This window comes from Manis javanica, chromosome X, assembly GCF_040802235.1.
Source record: "Manis javanica isolate MJ-LG chromosome X, MJ_LKY, whole genome shotgun sequence".
NCBI lineage: Eukaryota > Metazoa > Chordata > Mammalia > Pholidota > Manidae > Manis > Manis javanica.
In genome coordinates this window covers 1,098,534-1,123,884 of record NC_133174.1, presented here as the reverse complement: position 1 = coordinate 1,123,884, position 25,351 = coordinate 1,098,534, and the positions used below count along the sequence as shown (strand labels likewise).

Below are 25,351 nucleotides of genomic sequence, written 5' to 3'. Positions count from 1 at the left end.
CATCGTCATTTCTCGGTCTCACTGAATCCAGAGTGAACCCACCCAGGGCCGAAACCCTCACGTGAGACAGGGGGCAAGTATGTTCCCTTTATATTAAGGATGTGGAAAACCTCTGCTCTTCACCAGGAGGAACTTTAAGAACAACGATCTTACAGAAATTACAGAATTTCCCAAAAGCCTCTCACTTCAAAGGCTTCACCATAAAAGGAAGTAAGTTATACAAGACAATTGAGTATTTTCACAACAGAAACAAGGCAGGGAGTCAGTGTCTGAAAGCAAAGTTCTCTCAGCAACTTGTCTTCTCAGTGGCCTTTAATAATTGAATTCCACTTCCTGCAATTGCCTGATAACTTCTATCGGACCCAGTATCCCAGAGATAACATTATATTATAAGCTCTCAATGAAATCTTAAAAAAAAAACAAGCACAACCCTATCTGAAGGCATTGATGAATGACCCCAAATAGGAGAAACTGGAGGGCAGGATCTCTTGAAAACACAAGGAACTGTTCTGTGGAAGATTGGCATCTATGCGACATTCACGAGGACCGTGCCCAGTCAGCTGATGTGGGGAAAGTTAGACCTCTGCAGGTTTGTCAGCCTACAAGTCAGAGGGCAAAGCTGGCAGCAGCCAGAGTCACAATGAATAGGACATGATGAGGACCTTCCTGAAAGGGGAGACTGCAAGCTGGTGCCTTAAAATCTGGGTATGAATGTTGCCCAAATCCTGGGCATATCTGGACTATGTTGCATGTGTGGGGAAGCCCTGGCGAACCAGGGTGTACATTTCTGCAAGAAGCAGGGATTTTAGCCTCTGCCCACCGCAGGGAAGGCAGCCTTTAGAATTTACAGCCAGTCAGGCAAATTGAGTCTTCAGAGGAAGACAACTGACTTCAGAGTCTATACAACACACCAACACCAATATCCGTGACAAAAAGAACAAATTGATAGACGTGAAGAAGCAGGGAGATGTGACCTAAAATCCACTGAAAAAAATTATCAATACCTGCTAAGCCCAGATGACCTACGGGGGGAAAGTAGCAGATAGGAACTGTAAATATGCTTCCGGAGCTGAAGGAAAATAGTTACAATGAATAAACAGATGGGGGATTCGAGTAGAAAACTTGGAAATGATAAACCGAGCGCCAAATGGGATTTCCACAATCCGGAAGAGGAAAGTTCTTCAAGAGGTTTCACTGCAGACTCGAAAGAGTAGAAGATGGGGTCAGTGGTTTTGAAAATAGGACAAGAAAAATGATCTGACCTGAGAAATGGAGGGAAAATGATGTCAAAAATGGCAGAGGCCCAGTGACCTGAGGGACAATATTAAGTAGTCTACTTGTATGTAATTATATATATTATATATTTTATGTTATATATTATATAAACATTATATAATAAAATATGTAATAAAGGACTATATATTGTAATTATGTAAGTATATAATGTAACATTATAATAAAATACAATGACAAATTATAATTATCTGTTAATATATAATAAAAGATTACATACTACATTATGGTTATACCGTTTTTTCATTACAGCATGTATTATTATGACATACGTAACATTATAACATATTTATGTAATATATAATAACATGTTTATTAGAAGACAAAGGTAAGACAAGGAAAGGTTCTTGAAGAAAGAATGTCCCCAAATAGCTAAAAGCTGTAAACAAGCCAAAAGTGCGCCAATGCATGAATAGATGAGTAGATAAGCAGCCACTGGTATATCCTCACGACGGCATCCTACTCACCAACAAAATAGAACCACACCCACAATCTGATCATGCTGACAGAAGCCTTTCCCGAACGTGCATATATGACGTGACTCCATTTGTGTCAAGTTACAAAACACGCAAAACTTAGCATGCAGAAAAAGAAGATAAAACAACCCAAATTATTGGCAGAATGATGAGCAGGAGCAGAACGAACTTACCAGAACTTTTCAGGGCGATGTAGTTTCTATGCCTCGAGTGGGTGTGAATGATTGTCAACTCACTGAATGGTGCACACAAGACAGTCACCTTCTACTAAACCCAAGTTTTACCTGCCAGACAAAACTCTAACCCATAGCATGTGCTTTGTGGCATATTTAACATAGGCAGGGTGCACAGAAGTCCAAATGCGGTATGGACCTTCACGGTAGCACACGCTGTCATTGCATTTCCGAGTAAAACCGGTGTTTTTGAAAGTCAAGTACGCACCCTAAATCACCTCGGAGTCATTTTTAACGGCATCCAACACCACGCAGAATTGGGGAGGGAGGGTCATAAAAATGCCAAAGTCCTTGTGTACCCTCAAAAAAGTACCGAATGCAAGGCACATACTAGTTTTAAGCAGGATGTTGAGAATATTAACCCCTGAGTGATCACCAGTTACTAATGTCGATTACTACTTATCAGATGCTTAACAGGTGGGTCAAATGCACACAGTGGCTACAAACAACAGCCATTGTCATCTTTATGGAGGCCTGGCTGCTTTCTGCACCGTCTCTCCATTCACACCACCCACATCTAGAGCAACAGTTGCTCCCATCATTTTGCAAAGGGGGAAACCGAGGCACAGAAACATGAGCAGCTTCCTGGGGGGTCACCGGGCAGCAAGGCGTGGCTGCTGAGTTCTATCCTCAGCCGCCCAGCTCCACAACTCTTGCTCTTTCCCACTAGAATGACACCAGCTCTTAGAAATCAAGGCCCGCGGCTTGGTTTTGGTAGCAGAGAGAAAGGCGCATAGACCCACAGTCTGTGCTCCACGGTGTGGGATTTTGAGCGCCCTCCTATGGAACAATGAACAGCCCAAGGCTGGGAGGTGGTCATGGGTTTTCCAACTTGGGGGTTGGGCATGGGACACATTTGTCCCAAACCCCTCCATCTTGCCTTCTACTCTTCCCGCACAACTTGGCCCCAAGTACCGTTGGCCTCGTACGAAAATCCCAGTGTTCACATTCACGCTCGAAGCCCTACGGCAGCCTAGCGAATCCGGGTGACATACGTCCGCTTTGATTCTTGTGACCCTCCAGCAATGAATGATCAGGACCTATAGGGCACACGTAGTAATTTCAGGGACCAAGACTGCAGGAAATAAATGCTCCCAGGAAAACAGGGACCAAGCAAAGACACAAGATGATTGTAAGGAGGAGAAGAATCATAGTAACAAATAAGCACGTTGCAGATAATTAACCAACTTCCCAAGCCGCCAGCGCTGACCTCTCCCTCCCTAGATGTTCAAGGAAACAGTCAGATAGTTCTCCTCAGGAAAGGGTCTTACGTCCATGTTATAGACACAAAGAGGATAAAGTCACACGAATAGGACTGTGCAAACGGGGTGAAAAAACGGCTCCCTAGGAAATAGGGGTGGGGGTCATGATTCAGAGAAAAGCTGTCAAGTGCAAGAATTTAAGCAACTACTTTTCAGACCTCAGATGCCAGAGAGGAACACTTCACATTAGAATTCTCGCAGGTGTGGAAGACATCCCAGGACTTCAGGTCTTCCTAGATTTTATACACTCGACACACGAGAGTGTAAGGGGGGGAAAGGTTTGCTTATCATTCAACTTCTGTGAACTTGCTGTACTATTGCCTGCGGGACGGTCAGCGCTAAAAGCCAACGGGATTGAAATAAAAACCCGACTTTCAGAAAACAATGTGGGGCAGAAACTAAAATGTGCTGTCACCGTTAGCTATTTAACGCACACTTGCAATGAAAGCAAGCAGAGGATTTTACGTGGGGTTTGGTGTCTTGCCTCGGCGGCACCGCGTCTCACACTATAGCCCCTTTTGCAGAACACCCCACACGCAGGCAGTCCACTAAGGGTGGCTTCAGATGGACGGGGCTTGCTTTGTCCTGCTCATCCCAATGGCGGAAAATAAGATGCGATCGCAGATTCAGAAACAGATTTCAAAGGCACCCTCTCTTGGTTTCCCCCAGACACTTCAAGAGACACCCAGTATTCCATGTACGCCCACAGAGGCACCAGACAGGGTGCCTGACAGCTGCTTCCAGAATTAAGGTCCACAAAGGGCCCATAAAACAAACAAAAACAAACAAAAAATCTCTACAGGGCTTATCGCTTCTAATTTTGTAAGCAAAACACCAGGAGGGTTGACAATGGAGAGAGGGGAATTTATGGTCATGAGGATGGAGGTCACGGGGTCCTGCCTTGTCTTGGATGAACACCAGGTGGGGAAGGGCTACTTTCGTGAGAACAAAGCGGTCTCCCGAGGAATACGGGGATTTCTCAGGTTCTTGGAATATAATTTCATATCCCCGGTGTAACATCTCCAAGACCACCCCCAGTTCTGATGCCATATGCAACCCCTGGGGTCCCCAAATCACCCTGAGGTTCAAAGATGCGCCATAAGGTCACAGAGAACTCTGCAGAGCTGCTCGGGTCTGGTTATGGGGTACTGCGGTGGAAGGACACAGAATAAAACTCTAACGGCAGAAAGAAAGCTTGGCATCTCTGCTTCACAGTTTATCTGTCCCTTTTGCTGCCTTAATCTTTGGGTCCACAAGCCCTGCACGTCAGCTTCTGGATCATGCAAACTAATTTTGCTCGTAGCTGGGGAGTTCTGTACACAGCCCCTCACCCAAAGCTTGCCTCCCCGGAGGAGAGAGGGACCTCCGCACACAAATAATGCCGCCCGGTCAAACATTTACGGGAACATCACGAGCAGACCTGGGTGGATGAGAATCAACTGACCAGGGACACTGAGTTTCACAAACGACTTCAGACCCTCGCTGGCATCAGAGGTTTGCGGTCTGTCACATCCCGACCTCAGCCCCCTGCCGCTCCGCTTTTCTGTAGCATACAAGAAGCTGGAAATCAATTCTGGGTTAAGGTGGGGCTTTAGGATATGAGCCCGCCATCTCCTCGGACTGCTGGCTTTTCAAATACAGTCGCTTTATGAATAAACTAGCTTTCTTCGCCAACACCCTGCCTCTCGACTTATTGGCACGTCCTTCAGGGAGTGGCGTGAGCTTGGACTCTGCTACAAATCTGTTTTGGATTCAGTCACAAAAAATTTCTGGCAAGTGTGCACCATCCCTGCAGGACACAGGCTTTAAGCAACTGTCCAGGACTCCCAGGACACATCCAGGTGGTCTGTCCCTGGGCTCGGCCTCCCTGTAGGTCCCTCCTGGGATTGCATGTCAGTGAGACCCTGGGACTCACCCTCCCTACTAGACACCGAGCCCACCCTCCTAGCGTACTATCAGGGTTCAATACCACACACTTTGTGCATGTCTGGGGAAGCTCCAAGGGCCACCAGGCACCTTATGGGAGTACACACGACCCTCCTTATCCTGGGGGCCAGGCTTTTACAAAAGCCTGTTTTGTCCCTGAACTGCTGGCTTCAGCACCCTGCCAGGTTAGGCAAGCATTCGGACAAACTGTCACATCCTCCCATCAGACCCAAGGCCACACTCTTGGGGCTACATAGCCTGTCCCTGGGGTGGGTCACCAGGTGCCCAAGTGCAGCCCCAAGTGGATCTGTCATTTGAGGAGCCCTCCTGCCCAGGGCTCTGAGTACACAACAGCTGATGTCATGTGACTGGTGGTGCGTACCACGTGTTGGTCATCCCCAGACTCCAGTGAAATCCCTCCTGCACCCAGAGTGAAGTAGAGATGGTGAGAACTTGTGCGTGCGCGCGCACACACACACACACATACATCCCACAGTACAGAGGTAACGATCCCAATGAACTCTGGCTTCATCATTCATGAGACGGAATCAGTCAGATATTTAAATGTTGCACCTATCAAGAGGCCAAAATGCTTGCTCCAGGCTTTAGTGCGATGCCTGTCTCCCTGCGAGTCTAGGGGCACCTGCCCATTTCTCCTCCTTCTGCTGGGCAACTAACTCGGGTACCTCCACGACCCCAATAAGGTTATCTCCGGAGGACATTTCGGCTCAGTGTCAATGGAATCCATGCCTTCATCAGATAATGCAAACGTCTGCGGACAAACTTGGGGGTCTGCAGGGCGCATGGGTCCTATTTCCTCATATGTGAGGATTTGAGGGCACCAAACTGTATCTGGCAGAATGGTAAGTGGAGTTTTTCCCCCTTTGGCATCTGTGTTGGGTGCCCAGGGCTCTCTTGAGAAAGTACCCCACATTGGGTGACTTGAAACAACAGAGATCTATTGTCGCAGCGTCAGGGAGCTGCAAGTCTGAAGTCAAGGCGTGAGGGGGCCTGGTTCCTTCTGGCGGGTCTGAGAGAGAATCCATTCCAGGCTCGCCCAGCTCTGGTGGGGGGGGGGAGGGGCTGCCCACCATCCTGGGTGTCCCTTTGTGCATGGATTTCTCATTCCCATCTCCACCTCCTCACATGGACTTCATCCTTCTGGGTCAGTCTCCAACTCTTCAGTCCTTCTGAGGACCCCGGTCACTGATACGGGGTCCAGGACTACCTTGGTGATGTCTGCAAAAGACCCCATTTCCAAGCAAGGCTCCATCCACGTGTATGGAGAGCTAGAATGTGGACACACCTTTCTGGAGGACACAATTCAACCTGCCACCCCACACAAGACTGAGGATGGCAACAGAAGGGATGGCTGTGTGGACCCACAGGAGATGATGTCCAAGCTAAGAAGGCTGGGCTCAGTTCTGGTACCCAGCAGAGGGGTCCTCATCCCTGACCCAGGGGTCTCTCCCTCAGAGTTCTCCACTGGCCAAGCACCCCTGACCCCTGGACCCACTTCTTAGATGTAACAGGGAATGCAGGCCAAAGGGAGAGAATGCATACAGGACACAAGGCGGGAGCAGATGGGCTGAAAATGCTGATTTGCTGGTCAGTGTGTGCCATGGACACCAGGAAGACCTGTAACAGAACTGAACGGAGCAAGGCCACGTTCACCCGTAGGAGCATGGATATGGTGGATATGGTGGAGGCAGCGGCTTCACTACATCCTGCTTTGGAAATATGCCGTGGCCCAGGTGTGCATTGGGAAGCGTGATTATTTAAGACGTGCCCACAGAATTACGATTTCTGGATAGAGAAGGCCCTGAGGGTCGATGGTTGAGAATGCCATCTAAGACAGCACAGGACTCTGCAATGATGCTGGCTTTTTCTTGAACTCATGACTCTATTCACCCTGAGGATTTTGTACGGGGATGTTTACAGATACACACAGGCACCATAACAGCCGAAGGGATCTAAGATGCTGACGTGTTACATAAGATGGACCGTGGATAATTCGGTTCAATACCATTCACGGTCCCATTCTGACGTCCACTGGGACCAGCCAGTTTTATGCACAGAGCACACGTTTATGAGGATTCTGTCTGCGCCTGCTGCTGTGGAGATAGCCTTTACCTACACAGCCATGATACCCAGCCACGGGCTCAGTAGCTTTGAGGAATTAAATGCTGAAATACAAAATATTGGTGCATAGAAAGGGCATCACCTGTAGGATGGGCTGGAGCGTCATGGTGAATTACGTACACTTTGTATTAGCTAAGCCCTGGGTATTTATGGGGAATCTCCTACATGCACAACATAACTGTTTGCATCAGGAAGAACAGAGAGGCCCTGTCTCCAGGGGGGGTAGGGTGGTCGTCCTGCTCCTTAGGACACCAGCGAGGGTGCTACCGGGGCTTCTCGACTGCAGGGACACTCGCAGGAGGGAGCCACTGAATGACCAGGCATTGTCCCCAGGAGGTTGATCCATGAACACAAAGGTGATCCTACTCAAACTCAGGCCCTGTCCTGGCCACACTGCTCTTCAGAACGAAGCCAGCCCCACCAAACCCTCCCCAAGGACCATCACCTCTAGGAAACGACCACCCCACAGGGATGTTTCAGGATCTGTCCCCTCCAGGGCTGCTTGATGGACACCATGGCTTCTTCCATTAAAAAAAATTATTGAAAATTGTATTTTACAATCATGCTGGTAAGACGGCCAAGGAGCGGGCCTTATTTATATTCATCAGGATTGTATTCTTCCTGTTTTTCTGTCTGATTTGTAAGAAGTAACACTGAAAGCACCATCACAGACCCTGAAGAGGACTGTGAGCCCCTTGCCGTGGGCAAAGGGTGCTGGGTGGTGACGGTGACGTGGGCTCTGGGTCAATCAGATGGCTGCTCCCTCACCCTGCTGGGCCCATTCTAATCCCACGAGTCCTTGAAAGCAGAGGACTCCGTCCGGCTGGAGACAGAAGGGGAAGTTGGAGAAATTCCAAGTAGGAGACAAAGGGGACACTTGCATAGACCAGAGAGAGACCACTGGGAGGCAAGTGCTGTCCCTGTTGACAGACAGCAAACACGGACTTTCCCCTCCACTGCCCCGAGGAACTGGACTCTGCCAGCTGCCTGAATGAGACTGCAAACAGGTTCCCCCAAGTCAACCCCGTGGGAGCCCAGTGGGTGGACATCTTGATTTTAAGATGTTGAACAGCAGACCTCCGTGGAGCTGGAATCCTAAATCCACAGCTCCAGAAACCACATTAAATACAGACACTTGGAGGGCGATGAGGCAGGACGGCTCCTAGGTCTTGCCCCCAGGGGACAGATGGCCTGGCTTTGCATCCACAGGTAACATGCCTGGCAGCTCGCCTTTCTGTTTTGGACAAACACCCAGAAATTCTACCTCTCCCACGAAGGAGAGGCATGGAGGGCCCTGGTGGATTTTACTCTTAGAATCCTGGCTCTAGGGCCTTCTGATTTGGGCACGGTGGGCCACGGCTCTTGTGGGAAACTCTTCAGGGTGGGTGGTGGCTGCTGTGTCTTTCCCTCACATTGTATGCTGGGTACAGCTGGCCAGGCCAGCCTGCCTGACACCCCCTTGTCTTTCCAGAAATCCTGGGAAGGCTTCCCTGCCCCCATTTCTTCTGCAGGACAGAGGGTTGCAAAGGCCAGAGGGGTCCTTCCTAAGCCACCCTTGGGTTGCACCAAGCTGCCCGGGATCTAGATGGGAACCCACTCCAGGTGGCCTCAGCGGAGGGTCGCGCCCAATAGCTGGGCTATGTGCCCTTACAGCCAGGGCCGGTGGCTTCACTCCCTCCGGGTGCGGGGTCAGCCTTCTGAAGGGTTGTGTAGGACTGCATGATCCTGGGTCCTAGCTAGGCCCTGGTGGGGTCAGGGTGGGGGATTCTCCATCCTGCATCTTGGCAAGGCGTGGGGGTAGCTGCCCGGGCATGGGAAGGGTGCTGGACAGCCCAGCAGGTGTTAAGTGTAATGGGGCAAATGCAAGCTTGGTATGTCTGCCTCTGTGTTGCATGTTTTCCTTGTTGCCCTGACCTTTGGGTTGAATAATTTCTGCTCAGCCCTGCAGGCAGATATGTTAATCATTAGAGAAATTTTTCCTCACAGCTCCTTTTCGCAAACAGCTTACCCCAGACGTGTCTCTCCCAAGGAGATAGGGAAATATGCATAAATATAATGATGTCCTGTCAAAGATTTATGGGATCATTGTGACCAGATTTATATCGCCAAGAGTCAGCTAGCCAGGGACATGGACTTTCACAACTGTCCTTGGACTCTCTGGCACCCAGAGGTCTGCAGCCATCTGTGACCTCTCAAGCTCAGCGCCCACCTGCTCCCTAACACGGGGCTGGAAATCCACCCTGACTTAACACGGGGCTTTAGGAGTTGATCGACCATCTCCTTCTTTGCTGGCTGTCCCCATAAAGAGTCTTTCCTGGCCCCAACGCCTCGTGTCTGGACTTACTGGCCTGTCCTGCGGGGAGTATCCCAAGCTTGGACTCCGCAACATGGGGGCCCCAGGCTGCGAGTGGGGGTGGGGTCTATGGTCTGGGGTGCCTGTCTCAGAGCACCGGCAGGGTCCCAGGGTCTGTCCAGGCTGGAATGGGGGACACGGGTACAGGCGGGTGGCAGGTTGGGCTGGGGTGGGGAGGCTGGTCGGGCTCTGCGTGGGCGGGAGCCTGGGCCTGGGAGGGTTTGGGGTCCGCAATGCAGGCAGGGGGAGAGGCATGTGTCCCCGGTCTGGTGCCTGTCCGGGCCTGGGGTCCCGCCGGGGGTCTGGATCCTGGATGTGTCGAGTCCAATTTGGGGTCTGGGTTGCGGTCCTGGGTCTGGTTCGGGGTCCCAGGTCTGGTTCGGGGTCTGGGTGAGAGTCCCGGGTCCGGTTCAGGGTGTGGGTTGTGGTCCTTGTTCCGGTTCAGGATCTGGGTCTGGGTCCCGTTCGGGATCCTGGGTCCGGTTCGGGGTCTGGGACTGGGTTCCGGTCAGGATCCTGGCTCCGGTTTGGGGTCTGGGTTCCGGTCGGGATCCTGGGTCCGGTTCGGGGTCTGGGTCTGGGTCCGGTTCGGTTCGGGGTCTGAGTCAGGGTCCCAGGTCCGGTTCAGGGTCCCAGTCGGGATCCTGGGTCCGGTTCCGGGTCTGGGCCAGGGTCCCAGGTCCGGTTCGGGGTCTGGGTCTGGGTCCTGGTCAGGATCCTGGGTCCGGTTCGGGGTCTGGGTCTGGGTCCGGTTCGGTTCGGGGTCTGAGTCAGAGTCCCAGGTCCGGTTCAGGGTCCGGCCCGGGCCCGGGTCCATCTGGGCGGCGGCGGCGGCGGCGTGGGCGGGGGAGGGCGGGCCGCGCAGCGCAGCGCTTCCGCCTCCCCGGCCGGGCCGGGCGATCCCGCGGGCGGCGCGGAAGCGGCGGCCGGGCAGCCATGTCGCCTTTGTCTGCGGTGCGCGCGGCCCTGCGGGTCTACGCGGCGGGCACGGCGGTGGTGGTGGCGCAGCTGCTGCGCCGCTGCCGCGGGGGCTTCGCGGAACCAGGTCAGGGCGGCGGGCGCGGGGGGACGGCGGGTCTGGGGGCGGCGGCGGGTCGGGCCCCGCGCTCCCCAGAACGGCGGCGGGGGCGCGCGCGCCCCCCGGAGCCCTGCGCGCCCCCGCCCGCCGGCTCCTCCCCGCGCGCCCCGGGCCGGGGTCTCCGCGCGCGCGTTCCGCTCCGGGCCGGGCCCGGGTCCCCGCACGCCCCGCGCCGCCCCCGCCCCCCGCCGGTCCGGCAGCCGCGCGCCCCGCGGAGGAGGGGCGGCCCGCAGGCCCGGGGGCGCGCCGGGCGGCCTTCCCGGAAGGAGGCGCGCAGGGCGCCCCGCAGGCCGGGAGCGCGGGGCCGGGGTGCGGCAGCGGAGCCCCTCGGCGACCTCGGACCCCCCTCCCCGGCGTCAGGACCCCCCCGGGGCCCCGGGATGCGGATCGCCGCCCTGCTCGTACGTACGTGCCATTGCTGCCCCTGTTCACGCGCCCTGCAGCCGTGTGTTTACCGGGTGCAGGGACGCCCCCCCCACCCCCCGCCGCCGCGGGTGACTCCCGGGGACGCTGTATTGTTGGGTGAAAAGTAGCTCTTTCCCAGAACCAAGTACCGAGCGCCAGCGGGGGAGTGAGGTACCTGGTGGCCACGCCGTGCGCCCCCGGCCCGAGCAGTGGGCAGACCTGCCCTGCGACCGCCGGTCCCCGGAACAGCCGCTCCGCGCCCCTCAAGCGGGGCACGTCTCGAGTCTTTGGCTTTCCCACGACTGGGTGGGGGCCCGGGCCACCCTCTGCGGGCAGCAGCAGCTCCGGGTAGGACGAGGTACTTAAAAATGAGCCCTGCAGGGAAGTGAAGCCCGGTGTTAGGGCACCTAAGCCTTTCGTATTCTGATAACTGCAAGTTGGTATTTTTAACTCAACGCACTGACAAGGACTGGGACCGAAAGGCCTGTGAGGCGCTGGAGGCCCGGACTGGAGGTGGCCGGGGCCACGTGCCCCTCAGAGCAGGAAGTGCATGTAAACAGGGCAGGACTGGGGGCAGGCGTCCCCGAGCGTTGGGACCGTGGAGGGAATGGGCACCCGAGCAATTGGGATTTCACCCGTGGGGGTGGGGGTGGGGAGGGTTACCCAGCCCTTCAGATGCTCGCGGAAAAGACAGAATCACTGGAGAATGGGATTGAAACTCGGTGCCACGTGACTGCAGCAAACTGCTGCTCTTGAAGCTGGGTGGCGGTGCGTCTCCTAAACTCAGGAGTTGCAATCCGCTTTCCACTTGTTGATTCAAGAAACGAAAAGGCGTTAACATGCAAATGGCCCCTGAAGTCATGTGCCCGAGGCTGTGCCTAGTCCCACGCCTTTGGGTGGCGTTCATTGTGTATAAATAATGAGAGTCTCTAGCTGGCTGGAAGCAAACCGCAGCCTGCCTGGTGCATTCTAAATGATTTTGGGTACAGGTGGGGAAACACACCTTCTGTTATCTTGCTGGAGGTCAGAGTCCCAAGTGCCACCGTGCCCCTCCCTTTTGATTTCTTTCTGACTTACTCTTAACTGGACTTAACTTTTGGGAGGAGTCTTTGAACTTTGCCCCGGGCATCAAGCTAACCAGTAGCAGAGGCTCCCTTCCCTATTTCACCCTGGAAGTAGCTGCGTTTCATTTTCTTAACCTTTAGGAAACGACCAGGCTCTTACACATTTTAGAAAGGTGAATGTGCGGGGCAGGCACGTGCACAGTCGTTGCACTTAGATAATGGGAAGAAAGAAGGAGGAACATGCTAATGTATGTTGTCCTCGATGTTAACATTTATCAAAATTTGTTCTTTAAACCCAAAAGTGTTACGCGTTCATGATGGATGTCTAGGTCCTACTTTTTAAGACATGGTTTTTGAGCCAAGGGAGACTTTCTGAGCGACAGAGTCAGTTCCACATTCTTCACGTTCTCTCTGTCCACATGGCTTGGACGTGTGGCTGTTGGTCACATGTTTAAAATAGGGGACTTAATTACTGCATTCAGCGTCTTCATGGGACATTACAACTCAGACACAGGCCTGAACCTGTTGAACATTGTCCTGTTGCGTTAGGACCCTCTGGTGCCACTGCTGTGGTAAATTCAGTTTCTCGGATGTGTGCGTGAGTTTGGAAAAGGAGAGGACATCATGTTCTGGTATTGCCCAGAATTGTCCTTGAAAGTGTTGTTGGAAATAGGAGGCAGGCTTTCTGGCACGGAAAATGGACTTGTCGTTCGTTCCTGTATAGGTGGAGTGAGCAACCACCCCAAAATATGTCCGCCAGCCCTCTTATAAAGCTATTTTAGGATGGGGGCTCCAGTTTTGTGAACGACAGGTGATCTTGGGTTTAGCATGAGGCCACTTATGTGTGGATGTTTTTGGAGATGTGTGACAGGTTTTTTTTTTTAAAGCTTATTTTTATTTTTCTTATTTTTTTATTTCTATGACTTAAAAACATTTTTTATTTGGAGGTACATACCAAAAATGCACAAATTTTAGTGTACAGTTTGGTCTTTTGACATGCATATGCCCTCGTGTAACCATCACCCAGATCAAGATACCAAACATTCTGACCAATATCTTTCCCCAGATCTGTGACAATTTGATAAAACATTTTCCTTTCTGTAGCTTACTTTATTGTACGAGCAAAGTATATAATATATATACCATCCAAAACATGGGTTAATTGACTGTTTATGTTATCGGTAAGGCTTCCCATTCAGCAGTAGGCTACTTGTAGTTACATTTTGGGGGTGTCAAGAGTTGCATGGGGATTTTTGATGGCTTGGGGTCAGTGCCTCTAACTCCTCTGCTGTGCAAGGGTCAACTGCACCGGGTTTTAGAGAAAGTTACTTTTCATTGGTTTTATGCACATGAGCCATTGTATTAACTGAAGTTTTCAAACTTCATCAACTTTGGCTTCCTTTAGACCTTTGGTTTATGGGATTATACCTGTCCGTGTTTACCCTCTTAGGAATTACAATAAAAATTCAAAACGTACTTAAACCTGTATTTAATTTAAAATAGCCATAACAAGCCAATTGCCCATTACTAATAGCAGCCAAAAATTATAGCATCATTTTTTTCATACAAAGAATAACTATATTCTGCAAAAAGGAAAACATGTGTGGAAAGAGTGGCTGTGGTGTAAGTCGTTGACAGGCTCTGGGATTACCTGCTGTGCCCTCTGCTGCTTCCTCCCACGTTTTGGGGGGTGTTTGGGTTCAAAAGGGTCAAGAAGACCAGGCTGCTCTCAGCAGACCCATCATTGGAAAAGGCAGGCGCTCACGGGACCTTTGGGAGGTCTTGGGGACGGTCCCCCAGAGGTGCGTGGACAGACCCTCCAAGGATACCTGGTAAAAGGCTGCTCAGAAGAAACCTTTGTCTGTGACCCTGTTGGAAGCCAGCCCCAGACCAGGGCCACCCAGTGGAAGGCCCTCTGCCTGGCTGTACTCACGGGAAGCCCCCTGGCACACATGGCCTTCGTCCCTGGGGGTCCCTGAGATGCTCTACAGTGAAAAGCACAATTCCCAGCAGAGGGCCTCTGAATGCAGCCACGTTGCCAGTGGCCCTTCATGCTTTGTGCGCAAAACCTCTCCAGGTGCTGACATCTCTTTCAGCCAAAATAATAATAAAAGTAGTGAAAAAATCAGCCAGAATAGTAACAATAATGATTATAATGCCAGCTGAAATAATAATAAAATACTAGCAGCCAAATGAATCATAGTAATAATAGATCAATCAAGATAATATAGCCAGAATAACAATCCTAATAGTCATCCTGAATAATAATAATCCTAATAGTGAATAAATAAGTAAATAGGAATAAATAAGTCCTACATAGCAGTACTGATAATAGTGACAGACCCGAATTGTGTTCCTTTGGTCAGGGTCCCGACATGTGACCTTGCCTGCCTTTTCCGCATCCAGGTACCCCATCCTACCCTCATATGGCTGCACAAGGTGCAGCCTTGGGGGCTCCTGTTGCTGTCTCGGATGCCCTCCATCTGCCCTGCACGCTCTTGGGTCATCTGGAGTTGGTCACAGCAGTGATGTCCTTGTGCTCCTCCATGGCTACCATTTACCCGGCCTGTTGTGGCATCTTCCTGAAAAGTGGACTGCAAGCCAGCATGGCATGGCCGACTGTGAGGACCTGGGGGCATTCAGAGACTCCTCTCCGGCACCGAGGGTGACGGGGACCATTGATATCTTCTGTTCCATCCTTGTCATTTGGAGTGATGTGAGGCGGCTCTAACAAGGTACCAGGTGGCTTCAGACACAGGAATCATCTTCTCCAGCTCTGGAGACCAGACGTGTGAGGTCCGGACGGGACAGGGCTGAGCCCCCTCCACAGGCACCAGGGGAGGCTCCTTCCTGCCTCTGCCAGCTTCTGGGGGCTCCAGGCGGCCCTGGGCCTGTGGCCACATCCCTCCTGTGTCTGCCTCCATCTCCATGTGGCATCTCCTCTGTGTGTCTCCTCTTACATCTCTTAGGAGGACACTTCATTGCATTTAAGGCCACCCCTTAATTACAATCCAGGACCACCTCATCTCAGATCCTTCCCTCAATCCCATCTGCAGAGACCCTGTTTCCAGATAAGTTCCTGTTCCCGGGTACTGCAAGGACATGAATTTTGGGGACACTGTTCAACCCACCCTAGTCCTTATCAAGATTAGGCTCTCAACATATTCCCAATGCTGAGAAAATGGCTGGTTAGTGCAGTTTGTCTTTTTAGGCCCCCGCCTTGTCCCCTCACCCAGTGCTCAACAGTGGGTTGAAAGCTTCCAGAGTGAAGAGACCTTTTATGAAAATCCAGGTGACTTCTTGGGCATCCCAGCCCTGATTGGCAACACCAAGGGACTGGATGTGTGGGAATCCTGGGGGTGGAGGGGCTGACTTGTCGGTCCCCAAAACTACTTGCTGAGATCCGCACGATGCTGGCACCTGTGTGCAGCAGATGCGAATTGCTGCATGTGTGTGTGACTGCCCACATGTCACCTTCCGTGATAGGCATTTGGACAAGTTCCAGGGATGGAGAAATCTATTGCTCCAGTATGGTCACCTTCCGCGGGGTACACCCATGTTAAAGCGTGCAATGTGCAGAATGTCGTCATTTTAACCCGTAAAATTTGGGAAAAGCTTTAGCGCCTCGTTGGCCACGTAAAGACCCCTTGGGCCCAATGAAGGCCTCGCTCTTGCATCTTGAATGCCTTGGCCACGCTGAGCTGTGCGCCGTGCGTTTTTGCAGCAACGCGGTTTAAGGTTCTTGGCGTGGCAGGGCGTGAACGTGGGAGTATGCTCGTGGGCTCACGCACCCAGCACGTGGCTTCCCCGGAAAACGACCCCAGCTGGCTGATGGTGCTGGCTGGGTGGGCCTCTTAGAGCAGGCGGAGGCACATAGCTGACGTGAGGAAGTCCCTTTAAGTCATGTGAAGAAATCCAAAAACAGTGCATGGTTTCGGACGCATGGAGTCGCCGCCTCCTTAGGACCGGCCTGGACGGAAGAGGGTGCCGGTCAGTCAGACTCTCCCCTTCGCTCGGCAAACGCCTTGCACCCAGACTGGTGGCCTTTGGGGTCCTGCGTGCCCTGGTGCCCTTCTGTGTGCTTGCTTGCTCACTCAGGGCCGCGTGCGTGCGTGCCATCTGACGCTGTTTCTCTCGCTGCTTCTTAGCAGGTGCTAAGGAATGAGCACGGGGGCCGCAGGCCGGCCGCGGCCGAGGAGCCATGGACAGCAAAGGCCTGGACGCCTCCCCGACGGACCTCAAGCTAGTGGCCCACCCGCGCGCCAAGAGTAAAGTGTGGAAGTACTTCGGCTTCGACACTGACGCGGAGGGATGCATCCTGCAATGGAAGAGGATTTACTGTCGCATCTGCATGGCGCAGATCGCCTACTCCGGGAACACCTCCAACCTGTCCTACCACCTGGAGAAGAACCACCCGGAGGAGTTCTGTGAGTTCGTCAAGAGCAACACGGAGCAGATGCGCGAGGCCTTCGCCACCGCCTTCTCCAAGCTGAAGCCCGAGTCCTCGCAGCAGGCTGCGCAGGACCCGCTGGCCGCCAAGGCCGGCCACGGGCAGGAGAGCAAGAGACAGCAGGAGCTCACGGCCGCCGTCATCAGCCTCATCTGCGAGGGGCTGTACCCCGCCTCCATCGTGGACGAGCCCACCTTCAAGGCGCTGCTGAAGACAGCCGACCCCAGGTACGAGCTGCCCGGCCGCACGTTCTTCTGCAGCAAGGCCATCCCCGAGAAGTATGGCGCGGTGCGCGAGGTGGTCCTCAAGGAGCTCTCGGACGCCTCATGGTGCGGCATCTCCACGGACACGTGGCACAGCGAGAGCCAGAACAGGGCCTATGTCACGCTGGCCGCGCACTTTCTGGCCGGTGGCGCGGCCCACTGCCTGTCCGTGGGCTCCCGCTGCCTGAAGACGTTCGAGGTGCCCGAGGAGAACACGGCGGAGACCGTCACCCGGGTGCTGTACGAGGCCTTCGTCGAGTGGGGCATCAGCGCCAAGGTGTCCGGGGCCACCTCGGACTGCGGGAAGGACGTGGTGAAGGCCTGCTCCCTGCTGGACATCTCCGTGCAAATGCCCTGCCTCGGGCACACGTTCAACGCGGGCATCCAGCAGGCCCTGCAGCTGCCCAAGCTGGGCGGACTGGTGGCCCGCTGCCGCAGGCTGGTGGAGTACTTCCAGCAGTCCGCCGTGGCCACGTACATGCTCTACGCGAAGCAGAAACAGCACAACGTGGCCCACTGCATGCTCGTGAGCGACCGCGTGTCCTGGTGGGGGAACACGCTCGCCATGCTGCAACGTCTCAGGGAGCAGCAGTTCGTCATCGCCGGCGTGCTCGTGGAGGACAGCAACAACCACCACCTGATGCTGGAGGCCAGTGAATGGAGCACCATTGAGGGGCTGGTGGAGCTCCTGCAGCCCTTCAAGCAGGTGGCCGACGTGCTGTCCGCCTCCAAGTACCCAACCATCAGCATGGTGAAGCCCTTGCTGCACATGCTTCTCAACACCACCCTGAACGTCAAGGAGACAGACTCCAAAGAGATCAGCATAGTCAAGGAGGTGATTGCCAAGGAGCTCATCAAGACTTACCAGGAGACCCCCGAGATCGACATGTTCCTCAACGTGGCCACCTTCCTGGACCCCCGCTACAAGCGGCTGCCGTTCCTGTCCGCGTTCGAGAGGCAGCAGGTGGAGAACAGGGTGGTGGAGGAGGCCAAGGGCCTCCTGGACAAGATGAAGGACGGCAGCTACCGGCCACCCGAGGACAAGATCTACACGCCGCCCGAGGAGCCCCCGGCGAAGAAGCCGGGGCTGGCGTCCACGCCGCCGCCCACCAGCGTCATCAACAGCATGCTGGCTGAGATCTTCTGCCAGACGGGCGGCGTGGACGACCAGGAGGAGTGGCACGCTCAGGTGGTGGAGGAGCTGAGCAACTTCAAGTCCCAGAAGGTGCTGGGACTCGGCGAGGACCCGCTCAAGTGGTGGTCCGACCGCCTGGCTCTGTTCCCCGTGCTGCCCCGGGTCCTGCAGAAGTACTGGTGCGTGGCGCCCACCCGCGTCTTCCCCGAGCGCCTCTTCAGCTCCTCGGCCAACGTGGTCAGTGCCAAGCGGAACCGGCTGGCCCCGGCGCATGTGGACGAACAGATCTTCTTGTATGAGAACTTGCGCGGCGGCGCCGAGGCCGAGCCAGTGGATGAAGATGAGGGGGAATGGGGCCTGTACCACGAGCCGGGCTTCCCTCTGGGGGAGGCTGTGCACGGCGCCTTCTTCGGGGTCCGGGATGGCGGATTCATGTAGCTGCCACGGGGTTCCCCGTGGGATGCTTTGATGAAAATCCCCACCCCGTAGGTTGGCTTGTTGGCTGGCACCGGGAGACACCAGGAGAAGGAATCTCGTGGTGGACTTGCAGCTGTGTGCAGAACTCTACTCCCGAGCAAGCCGAGTTCTTCCCAGGGAGGGTCCGGGTTACATCTGAAAAATGCCAGACCTGCGGACGGATGGATGAACCCCCTCGCCTCCTGCCCCAGGCCGTGAGCAACCTGCAGGCAAGTCAATTGAATGAAGATGCGTGTACCTGTTCACCTGAATGGGAACTTGGCCTCTGGGAAGCTCTGGGAAACATTCTTTGGCCACAGTGAGCAGATTGTAGGAGGCAAGCTTGGAACAACTTTTAATTTCACTGTTGGCCTTTCTTCAGCAGAGCCAAGGCCTGTGTTAGGTGCCCCCCCTGCTCGGACGCCCCCACATGGGGAGGATGGTTTGTTGGGAGGCCCTCGGAGTAGGCAGGACCCACCTCAAGCCATGGGCTGCCTTCTGTGAGGGAAAGCGATTCCCGGACTAGCTCAAGACTTTCTGCGTGTATCCCCGGAGCATGGCAGCTGCATGGGCCAAGCGGCACTGTCTCCAAGACGTGTCCCGTCTCTGCTCCCAGGCCCCGAGATGCAGGTCCCACATTTATGACGCCAAAGGCATCCCCCTGCGTGTTTCCTAAACGTGCTGGCTTTTTCTGACTCTATGAAACCGTGTGCCACCCTGGCCGCCTGCCTCTCCGCGACTCTTGCCTTTTTCACGAAGCCCATGGGCCACCAGGCCTCCCCCTCGCTGGTTGGGTGTCTATTTAACACTTTCGGATTTGACTTTGTTCCATAAGTCCCAGAAATAAATGAACTCGTAATTTATTCGTCTGACATGCGTTCCTCACACTGGCGCTGTGTGTAAGCCGTCCCACTGCGAGGCAGGTTTCCTGTTGTCATTCAGAAACTTTTCCAGGCCACAGAGAATTAAGTCCGTCTCCCTGTGTCCTCGGTCACTGGAAGTGATCTTGGTTATGCTGATTTTATGGATGGGTTTGCGTCGTGATATCTGAGTAAATCTGCCCACGGCGGACTGGCGTGCGAGGTCCGGGAGCCGTGATTTCCTGTGCTTTTGCACTGGCATGCCTGCCTTGCTGGCATTTAACATTTGCACGCATTTTGAGTTTAAATGGGCTCGTTTCCAGTCATGTGGACCGGTGATTCCATAGCGTTCGCCGTTCTCCTGTACGTAGGTGTCCTCCTGGTCCTTCACATGGGCTTGTGCAGACCTGGTCCCCACCCGGTACGTAGTTCTAGTATCTGGGCCTGCCCGGCGCTCGCCTAATCCAGGATGGTAGGGGTTTAATGCTTACATCTGTCTGTAGGGCCCTGAGTCTGAGCTCTGCATTCGGGGCAGGCCCAGGGAGGGTGGGAAATGCAGCAGCCACATTCAGTCAAGGCTTTCTCAGTGTTTGCAGGGAAGGGGGCAAAGGGCAGAAAGCCAGACCCCAGGACGTTAGCGGCCCCCTATTCTTGAGTGTGGGGCCTGGTGAGCCACGGGGGGCGGAGGCTGTGCACAGGAAGTCAGACCCAGAGAGGCTGGGACTGTGGCTACACCTTGAATCCGGGGTCTGATTTCAGACATGCATCTGGTTCCCGGATACTTGGTGTTGAGGGAATCCTGGGGCTTCTAGCAGCTGCCCAGCAGCAACCACAGACCTTTGTCAGTAAGACAGTAAATATTTGTGGCCTGGTGGCCCATGGGATTCCCAAGACCCTTTCTTATGTGGACCTGGCTGTGAGCCCATAAAGTCACACTTGAATTTTACATGGGCATCAAATGTGACACTTGAATTTTACGTCATTTCTGTGTTGTGAAATATTTCTGCTCTTCTGGTTTCGGTTCAACCATTTGGAAGCATAGAACTCATGAGAACATATCTGTCCCAGGAAATCCAGGCCACCCACCTTGGCCTGAGGCTTGCAGTGGCCCGACGTGGGTCCTGGTCCGCTGGTCGGAGGAGCTCTGCTCTCTCCCCTCTGCCCCTGAGTCTGCACAGCTGTGCAGGTTTGAGAGGCAGTGTGCACATCTCGGGCCCGGGCACTGTGTGCCTCCCTGTACGAGCCGCCTGCTTTGAGTTTGTGCTGGTGAGTTAGCCTGCGATGGCCAGGGGACGTCCCTGTGTCCTGTGGATGGTCCGTTAACAGTGTGGCAGGGAAGCCGCAGTCCGTGCAGCCACCAGGAGCTGTCCCTCCATACGTGAGCTCACAAGGTGTGTATTCTCTGATGAGGTCCCATGCCAGGACGGAAATGTTCTTCTGGGTGATGGGGCCCCCACGGCCTTCCCAGCCGCTGGTCCTGGGGCTGACGTTTGCCTACACACGTGTGCTTGCCTCCTGCAGGCATGTGCAGGCCCCTGCGTGTGATCTGTCTAGTGTGGCCTCACCTGTGGCCTCATGGCCTCTGGCTATTGCTGTGAATCTGCTGAGTGAATTCTGGGAAGGCAGGAAGCTGAGATGGCATCAAATCCGTTTGTGTGGGATTCTTAGTGTTTAAGTGGCTGCCAGCAGGGGCAGTCACAGGGCCCTCTCACCCCTGACTTTCAGGAGTTACGTCTTCCTGAATCCTTTAATTGGGTCCCCTATTAATACTCTGTTTCCTGGCCAGCTTACTTTCAGGGTTCACAGGAGGCTAGGCTTCTGTCCTCCCGGCGTGCGCCCGCTCGGGAAGGTGGGTACTACCAGGGGTCTTTGCAGTGAGACCCCACACTCAGCAGCCCCCTCTGAGCGCGGCCTGACCTGCTGACAGATCACGGGGCTGAGGGACCAGGTGCTGATGTCCCTTAGGGTGCAGGGTGATGCCACGGGCTGAGAGCCCATTTCTCCTGGTTCAGGGTGCCCTCTGCACATGTCCCAGACCCATACGTGGAAACACTTTCCTCGGGAACTTGTGGCCCCCTGGGTCTCTGTCCTGGAAATTGGACTGAATTCAGAATGGATGGAGTTTGATATTTCAGAGCTGTCTGGGTCCCCAGAACTCGTTTGCAGCTCTGGATGCACAGGCCGTTCTGTGCTCCTGACTCATCTCACACGGGGGCTGGGCTCCCAGCCGGACTCACCCTCAAGCTGACCTCTAAGCTTTGGCGGCCGAGTGCCCTGCAGGTGGACGGCATCTCCTGCTTGGTTTTGGGGGCCTCCAGACCTGTCTCCTTCACCCGGGGTTGCTAGGCACACAGCCACCTCCATCCTGTTTGCACGTGGCCTAGAATCTCAGATGACCTCAAGTCCAGGTCCTGACCCTGGAAGGCTCCTCCTCGGCCAGGGACTCCCTTTCTGCAGACCCTGGTTCTCAATTGATGGCCGGTGGCCACAGCACAGAGGTGCCCTGCTTGCCACAAATGCAGGTTGGGGGCCTCCTGGGACCTCCTGCATTCTCACCGGACCCCTGGGTGCCTGTGCACACCCGAGCTTTTTACCCTGTTGCCCAGGGTGGGGGTCCCATGTTGGGGTTGTACACCTGGGGTGGGTATCTGCTCTGTATATACATCTGGGACGCCACCCAAATGCCTGCTAAGGAGACACACCATGCAAGGAAGCATTTTCTGCCTCTTGCTTTCCGGGTGGTCGGTTCAGCTTCTCGATTGACCCAAACTCATTAGACTTTTGGTGAACGGGGATGGGACAGTCCTGCCTTTTTCAGGGAGCACATGGCGCATTGTGGGGGGCACATTCCTCAACACACATTTCCTCAGAGCAACAGGCGGTCGTCTGCTTGTCAGGAGGATGGAACCCCGTGACTCCACTGGGGACTTTGGAGGGGCATTTTCCTGAGTTTGGGGCACCAGATGCCTCTCATCGGAGACTCAGTTTGAAGTTCCCAGATGCCAGGCTTTATGAGTCGTCTTGAGGCTCTTGTTTCTGGGAAGGTCATGGTGGGGTTTTCGAGGAAATGAGGTGGTGATTGGCGGCTAGACAGGGCAGAGAGAGCCCATCCGTGCACAGAATTGGGAACCCCTGCTTTGCTGTCTGTTGGCCAGTGTTTTAACTTACGTATGTATGATTGTGCATTATATTTAGATGCATCGTGATTCAACTTAAATAATTACATCAATGCCCAGGTTGTTACATTTGCACTACACTTTATTCAAAGCATGGTTGCAATTGATACTTTATATATAAATAGCACATATGTATGTGCATACATACATATATGTAGTATATACATACTGTTTATTTCACATTTATATATTTTATTATATTCCCTTTATGTGTCTGTCAATCGTCTAGGTATCTTATTTGTATCATCTGTTTATTGTCCATATTTACATGTGTGTTTATTGTCTATTATCTATCATGTATTGTATCTATTATTTATCATCTATGTATTATGTATCATCTACCTGTTTACCACCTTTGTATTTATCTATTATGTCTCTCGATCTATCTGTCTGTCTGTTTTCTATCACCCACCCATTCAGTCATGCTGTTACAGTTAAACTGAAGGCATTGGGCTTTTAGTCTCTGTGTGAAATTTTCTGAGTTAAGGCTTTTTCTGAAAGCAGAGCTGCCCCCGGCTCTCGGGGCTTGGATTTACAGTGTTACCCGCCCTATCAAACAGGCTGGGAGGAACCGAGGGATTCCCAAAGCCCAGCCCCCTCACGTCACAGGGGCTCTGAGGCCCGCCCCTCGCACGCTCCTGCCCAGGACAGTGGGATGGAGCATCTTGTGCACTGCGTGCCGGGTCCTCTGCCTCCCAGGCTGCCGTGGTGCCCATCCTTCCTGCACACCTAGCCAGGGAGGTACCCCAACCCTTAGGGCCACTCAGACCCCGCACCCAGCCGCCTGCTGTGACTCCAGGGTGGGGGCCCTGTACAAGGCAGGCAGTGCAAACAGTGGCTTTCTTGGGGATGTGGGGGCCTCGTCAGGGCAGAGCCCAACCGTTCTGGCTGTTCCGTGAAGCCTGGGTGTGGGTTCTCCAGGCAGGGCCCCGGGCAGGGGTCAGGGTGCGGGGGGAGAGTTCCAGGGGGCAGGAGGGTCCTGGGAGCAGCGGCCTGCGTGGTGGGGGCTTGCACCAGTGACAGCCCCTTGAAGGGCTGGTGAGGGTCAGGGCAACAGGCTGGCTGTGCCCCTCCTGGCCTTGTCCTTGATGAGTTAGGGCTGAGGACGGGAGACAGGGGGGATCCCAGGAGGTGCACCTACAGTCCGGGGTTATGGCCGGGTTGGGGGTCAGAACGTGCAGGGAAGGCATCTCCCCCACTGGTGGGAAGCAGGCGGTGGTGCAGGACGCCCTTCCTGCCCTTTCGCCCTCACCGCCGACCTCTCTCGGTGCCGCCTCCGGAGCAGGTGGTGTGAGCCTCCTGGGCCCTGAATATGTGTTCCCAGGGGGCTTGTGTGGCTGTGTGTCCCCCACGGGGATGGTGTTGGGTGCTCGGCCTTTGGGAGGGGATCAGGTAGTGAGAGTGGGTTCTGTTACCCTGGAGGACCCTCATTAACACAGATGCCTGGATATCTATCTGGATGTGTTTGTTGATTATGAGGAATTAACTCATGCATCTTTGGAGGCCAAGAAGAGGCGTGATGTGCTGTCTATAAACTGGAGGCCCGGGAATAATCCAGTCCCAGTCCAAAGTGCCCAGAACCAGGAGCAGTGATGTCTGAGGGCAGGAGAAGGTAGACATCCCAGGTTAAGTGGACAGAAACGGAATTATCCCAACCTGTTGTGCTAGCCAGCCCTGCACCTGATTAGATGAGGCCCGCCACAGGGCCACCTGCTTTATTCAGACCTCCCATCCCAGTCTGGGTGTGTTCATTCTTTGGGCTTGGTCAAATGCATAATGACCTGTATCCGTCAGTACAGTGTCACACAGAGTTGTTTCTCTGCCCTAAACATCCTCTGGGCCCCACTTGTCCATCCCTCCCTCCCTCAGTCTCTGGTGGCCACGGATCTTATACTGTCCCCGTAGCTCGGCCCTTTCCAGGATGTCATAGGGTGGGAATCACACAGCATGTGGTCTCTTGACACTGTCTTCGTCCACTCACTGCTGTGAATTTAAGGTTCCTGCACGTCTCTTCCTGACTCGACAGCTCATTTCTCTATACTGCTGGGTAATAGTCCATTGCTTGGATGGACCCCGGGTTATTTGTCCATCCATGGATTGAGGGGCCTCTTGGTTGCTACCGTGATCTTTTCGGGAAAGCACATTATGTCCTGGTCTCTCTGGGATGCAAACCTGTGCAAAGCAGCGTCCTCGCCGTGTCTGTGTGCTCTACCTGCAGTTTGAAGTGGCATCCGGGGCCTACGGGCCCTTGAAACATTTCCTGCTGGCCAGGGACAGTCCAGTTTGAAGCCCAGGCCTTGGGGCAGCTCCTAAATGAGACGTCCTCTCCGGACCCCACCTGGGCTTCTGCAGGAAGCACGGAGCCAGGACCCCAAGGTGCATGTGGAGTGCGGCAAAGAGCTTGGCCAACAGTGGGCCAGTCCTTTATACCAGGAGTCCCTTGCCCCGGTTCCCCCTGGCCCTGCCCTGCCCAGCTCTGCCTCATTTAAGACCAGCTCCGGGTGCAGAAGGGGAGGCACAGCCACCCTGTCTGTGGGAGGTGTCTCTGCAGAGGGACCTGTGGGCCTCTTGTATTTGCTTGTGTGGAGAGAGTTGTTACGGTCTCAAGGGTGGGACTTCCGGACGGAAGGTTTACGACCCCCACAGGCTAAGTTAGTAGCTGCAGTAGGTGTTGGACCTCTCGGCCATCCTGAGCCTGATTCTGTACTAGTTCATTGAGGCGTAGAAGCACCCTGGCATGAGGTGGGCATGAGAGCCACCCACCATGAGGAGGCCATCA

At 54.2% G+C, this 25,351-nt stretch overlaps 2 protein-coding genes and 1 long non-coding RNA gene across 15 annotated transcripts in view; 2 read left to right on the top strand and 1 right to left on the bottom strand.

Moving 5' to 3' along the window:
* The window catches only part of LOC118971542 (uncharacterized), a 34,211-nt gene extending 19,580 nt beyond the window's left edge, over window positions 1-14,631 (bottom strand). Inside the window, exon 1 of one of the 5 annotated variants that reach the window (XR_012127410.1) lies at window positions 11,173-14,631. This is a non-coding gene — a long non-coding RNA (uncharacterized lncRNA). The remainder of the gene's footprint in view (window positions 1-11,172) is intronic. The other 4 variants (XR_012127409.1, XR_012127412.1, XR_012127411.1 and 1 more) reach the window with 4 other exon arrangements.
* On the top strand, window positions 10,591-19,399 carry ZBED1 (zinc finger BED-type containing 1). 9 transcript variants are annotated; one of them, XM_037013487.2, is made up of 3 exons: window positions 10,922-11,164; window positions 14,639-14,967; window positions 16,381-19,399. In XM_037013487.2, exon 3 carries the CDS (start codon window positions 16,434-16,436, stop codon window positions 18,516-18,518), a length of 2,085 nt encoding a protein of 694 aa, XP_036869382.2. In that variant the 5' UTR covers window positions 10,922-11,164; window positions 14,639-14,967; window positions 16,381-16,433; the 3' UTR covers window positions 18,519-19,399. The 9 variants fall into 9 exon arrangements, with proteins under 9 accessions (XP_073083803.1, XP_073083804.1, XP_036869382.2 ...); XM_037013488.2 differs by having other exon boundaries at window positions 10,922-11,168; XM_073227702.1 differs by lacking the exons at window positions 10,922-11,164; window positions 14,639-14,967 and adding an exon at window positions 10,591-10,730.
* Window positions 10,595-25,351, top strand: part of DHRSX (dehydrogenase/reductase X-linked) — a 109,049-nt gene continuing 94,292 nt past the window's right edge. The window contains exon 1 of the mRNA XM_073227704.1: window positions 10,595-10,730. Within this exon, the coding sequence (XP_073083805.1) occupies window positions 10,622-10,730 (109 nt within the window). The 5' untranslated portion in view covers window positions 10,595-10,621. The remainder of the gene's footprint in view (window positions 10,731-25,351) is intronic.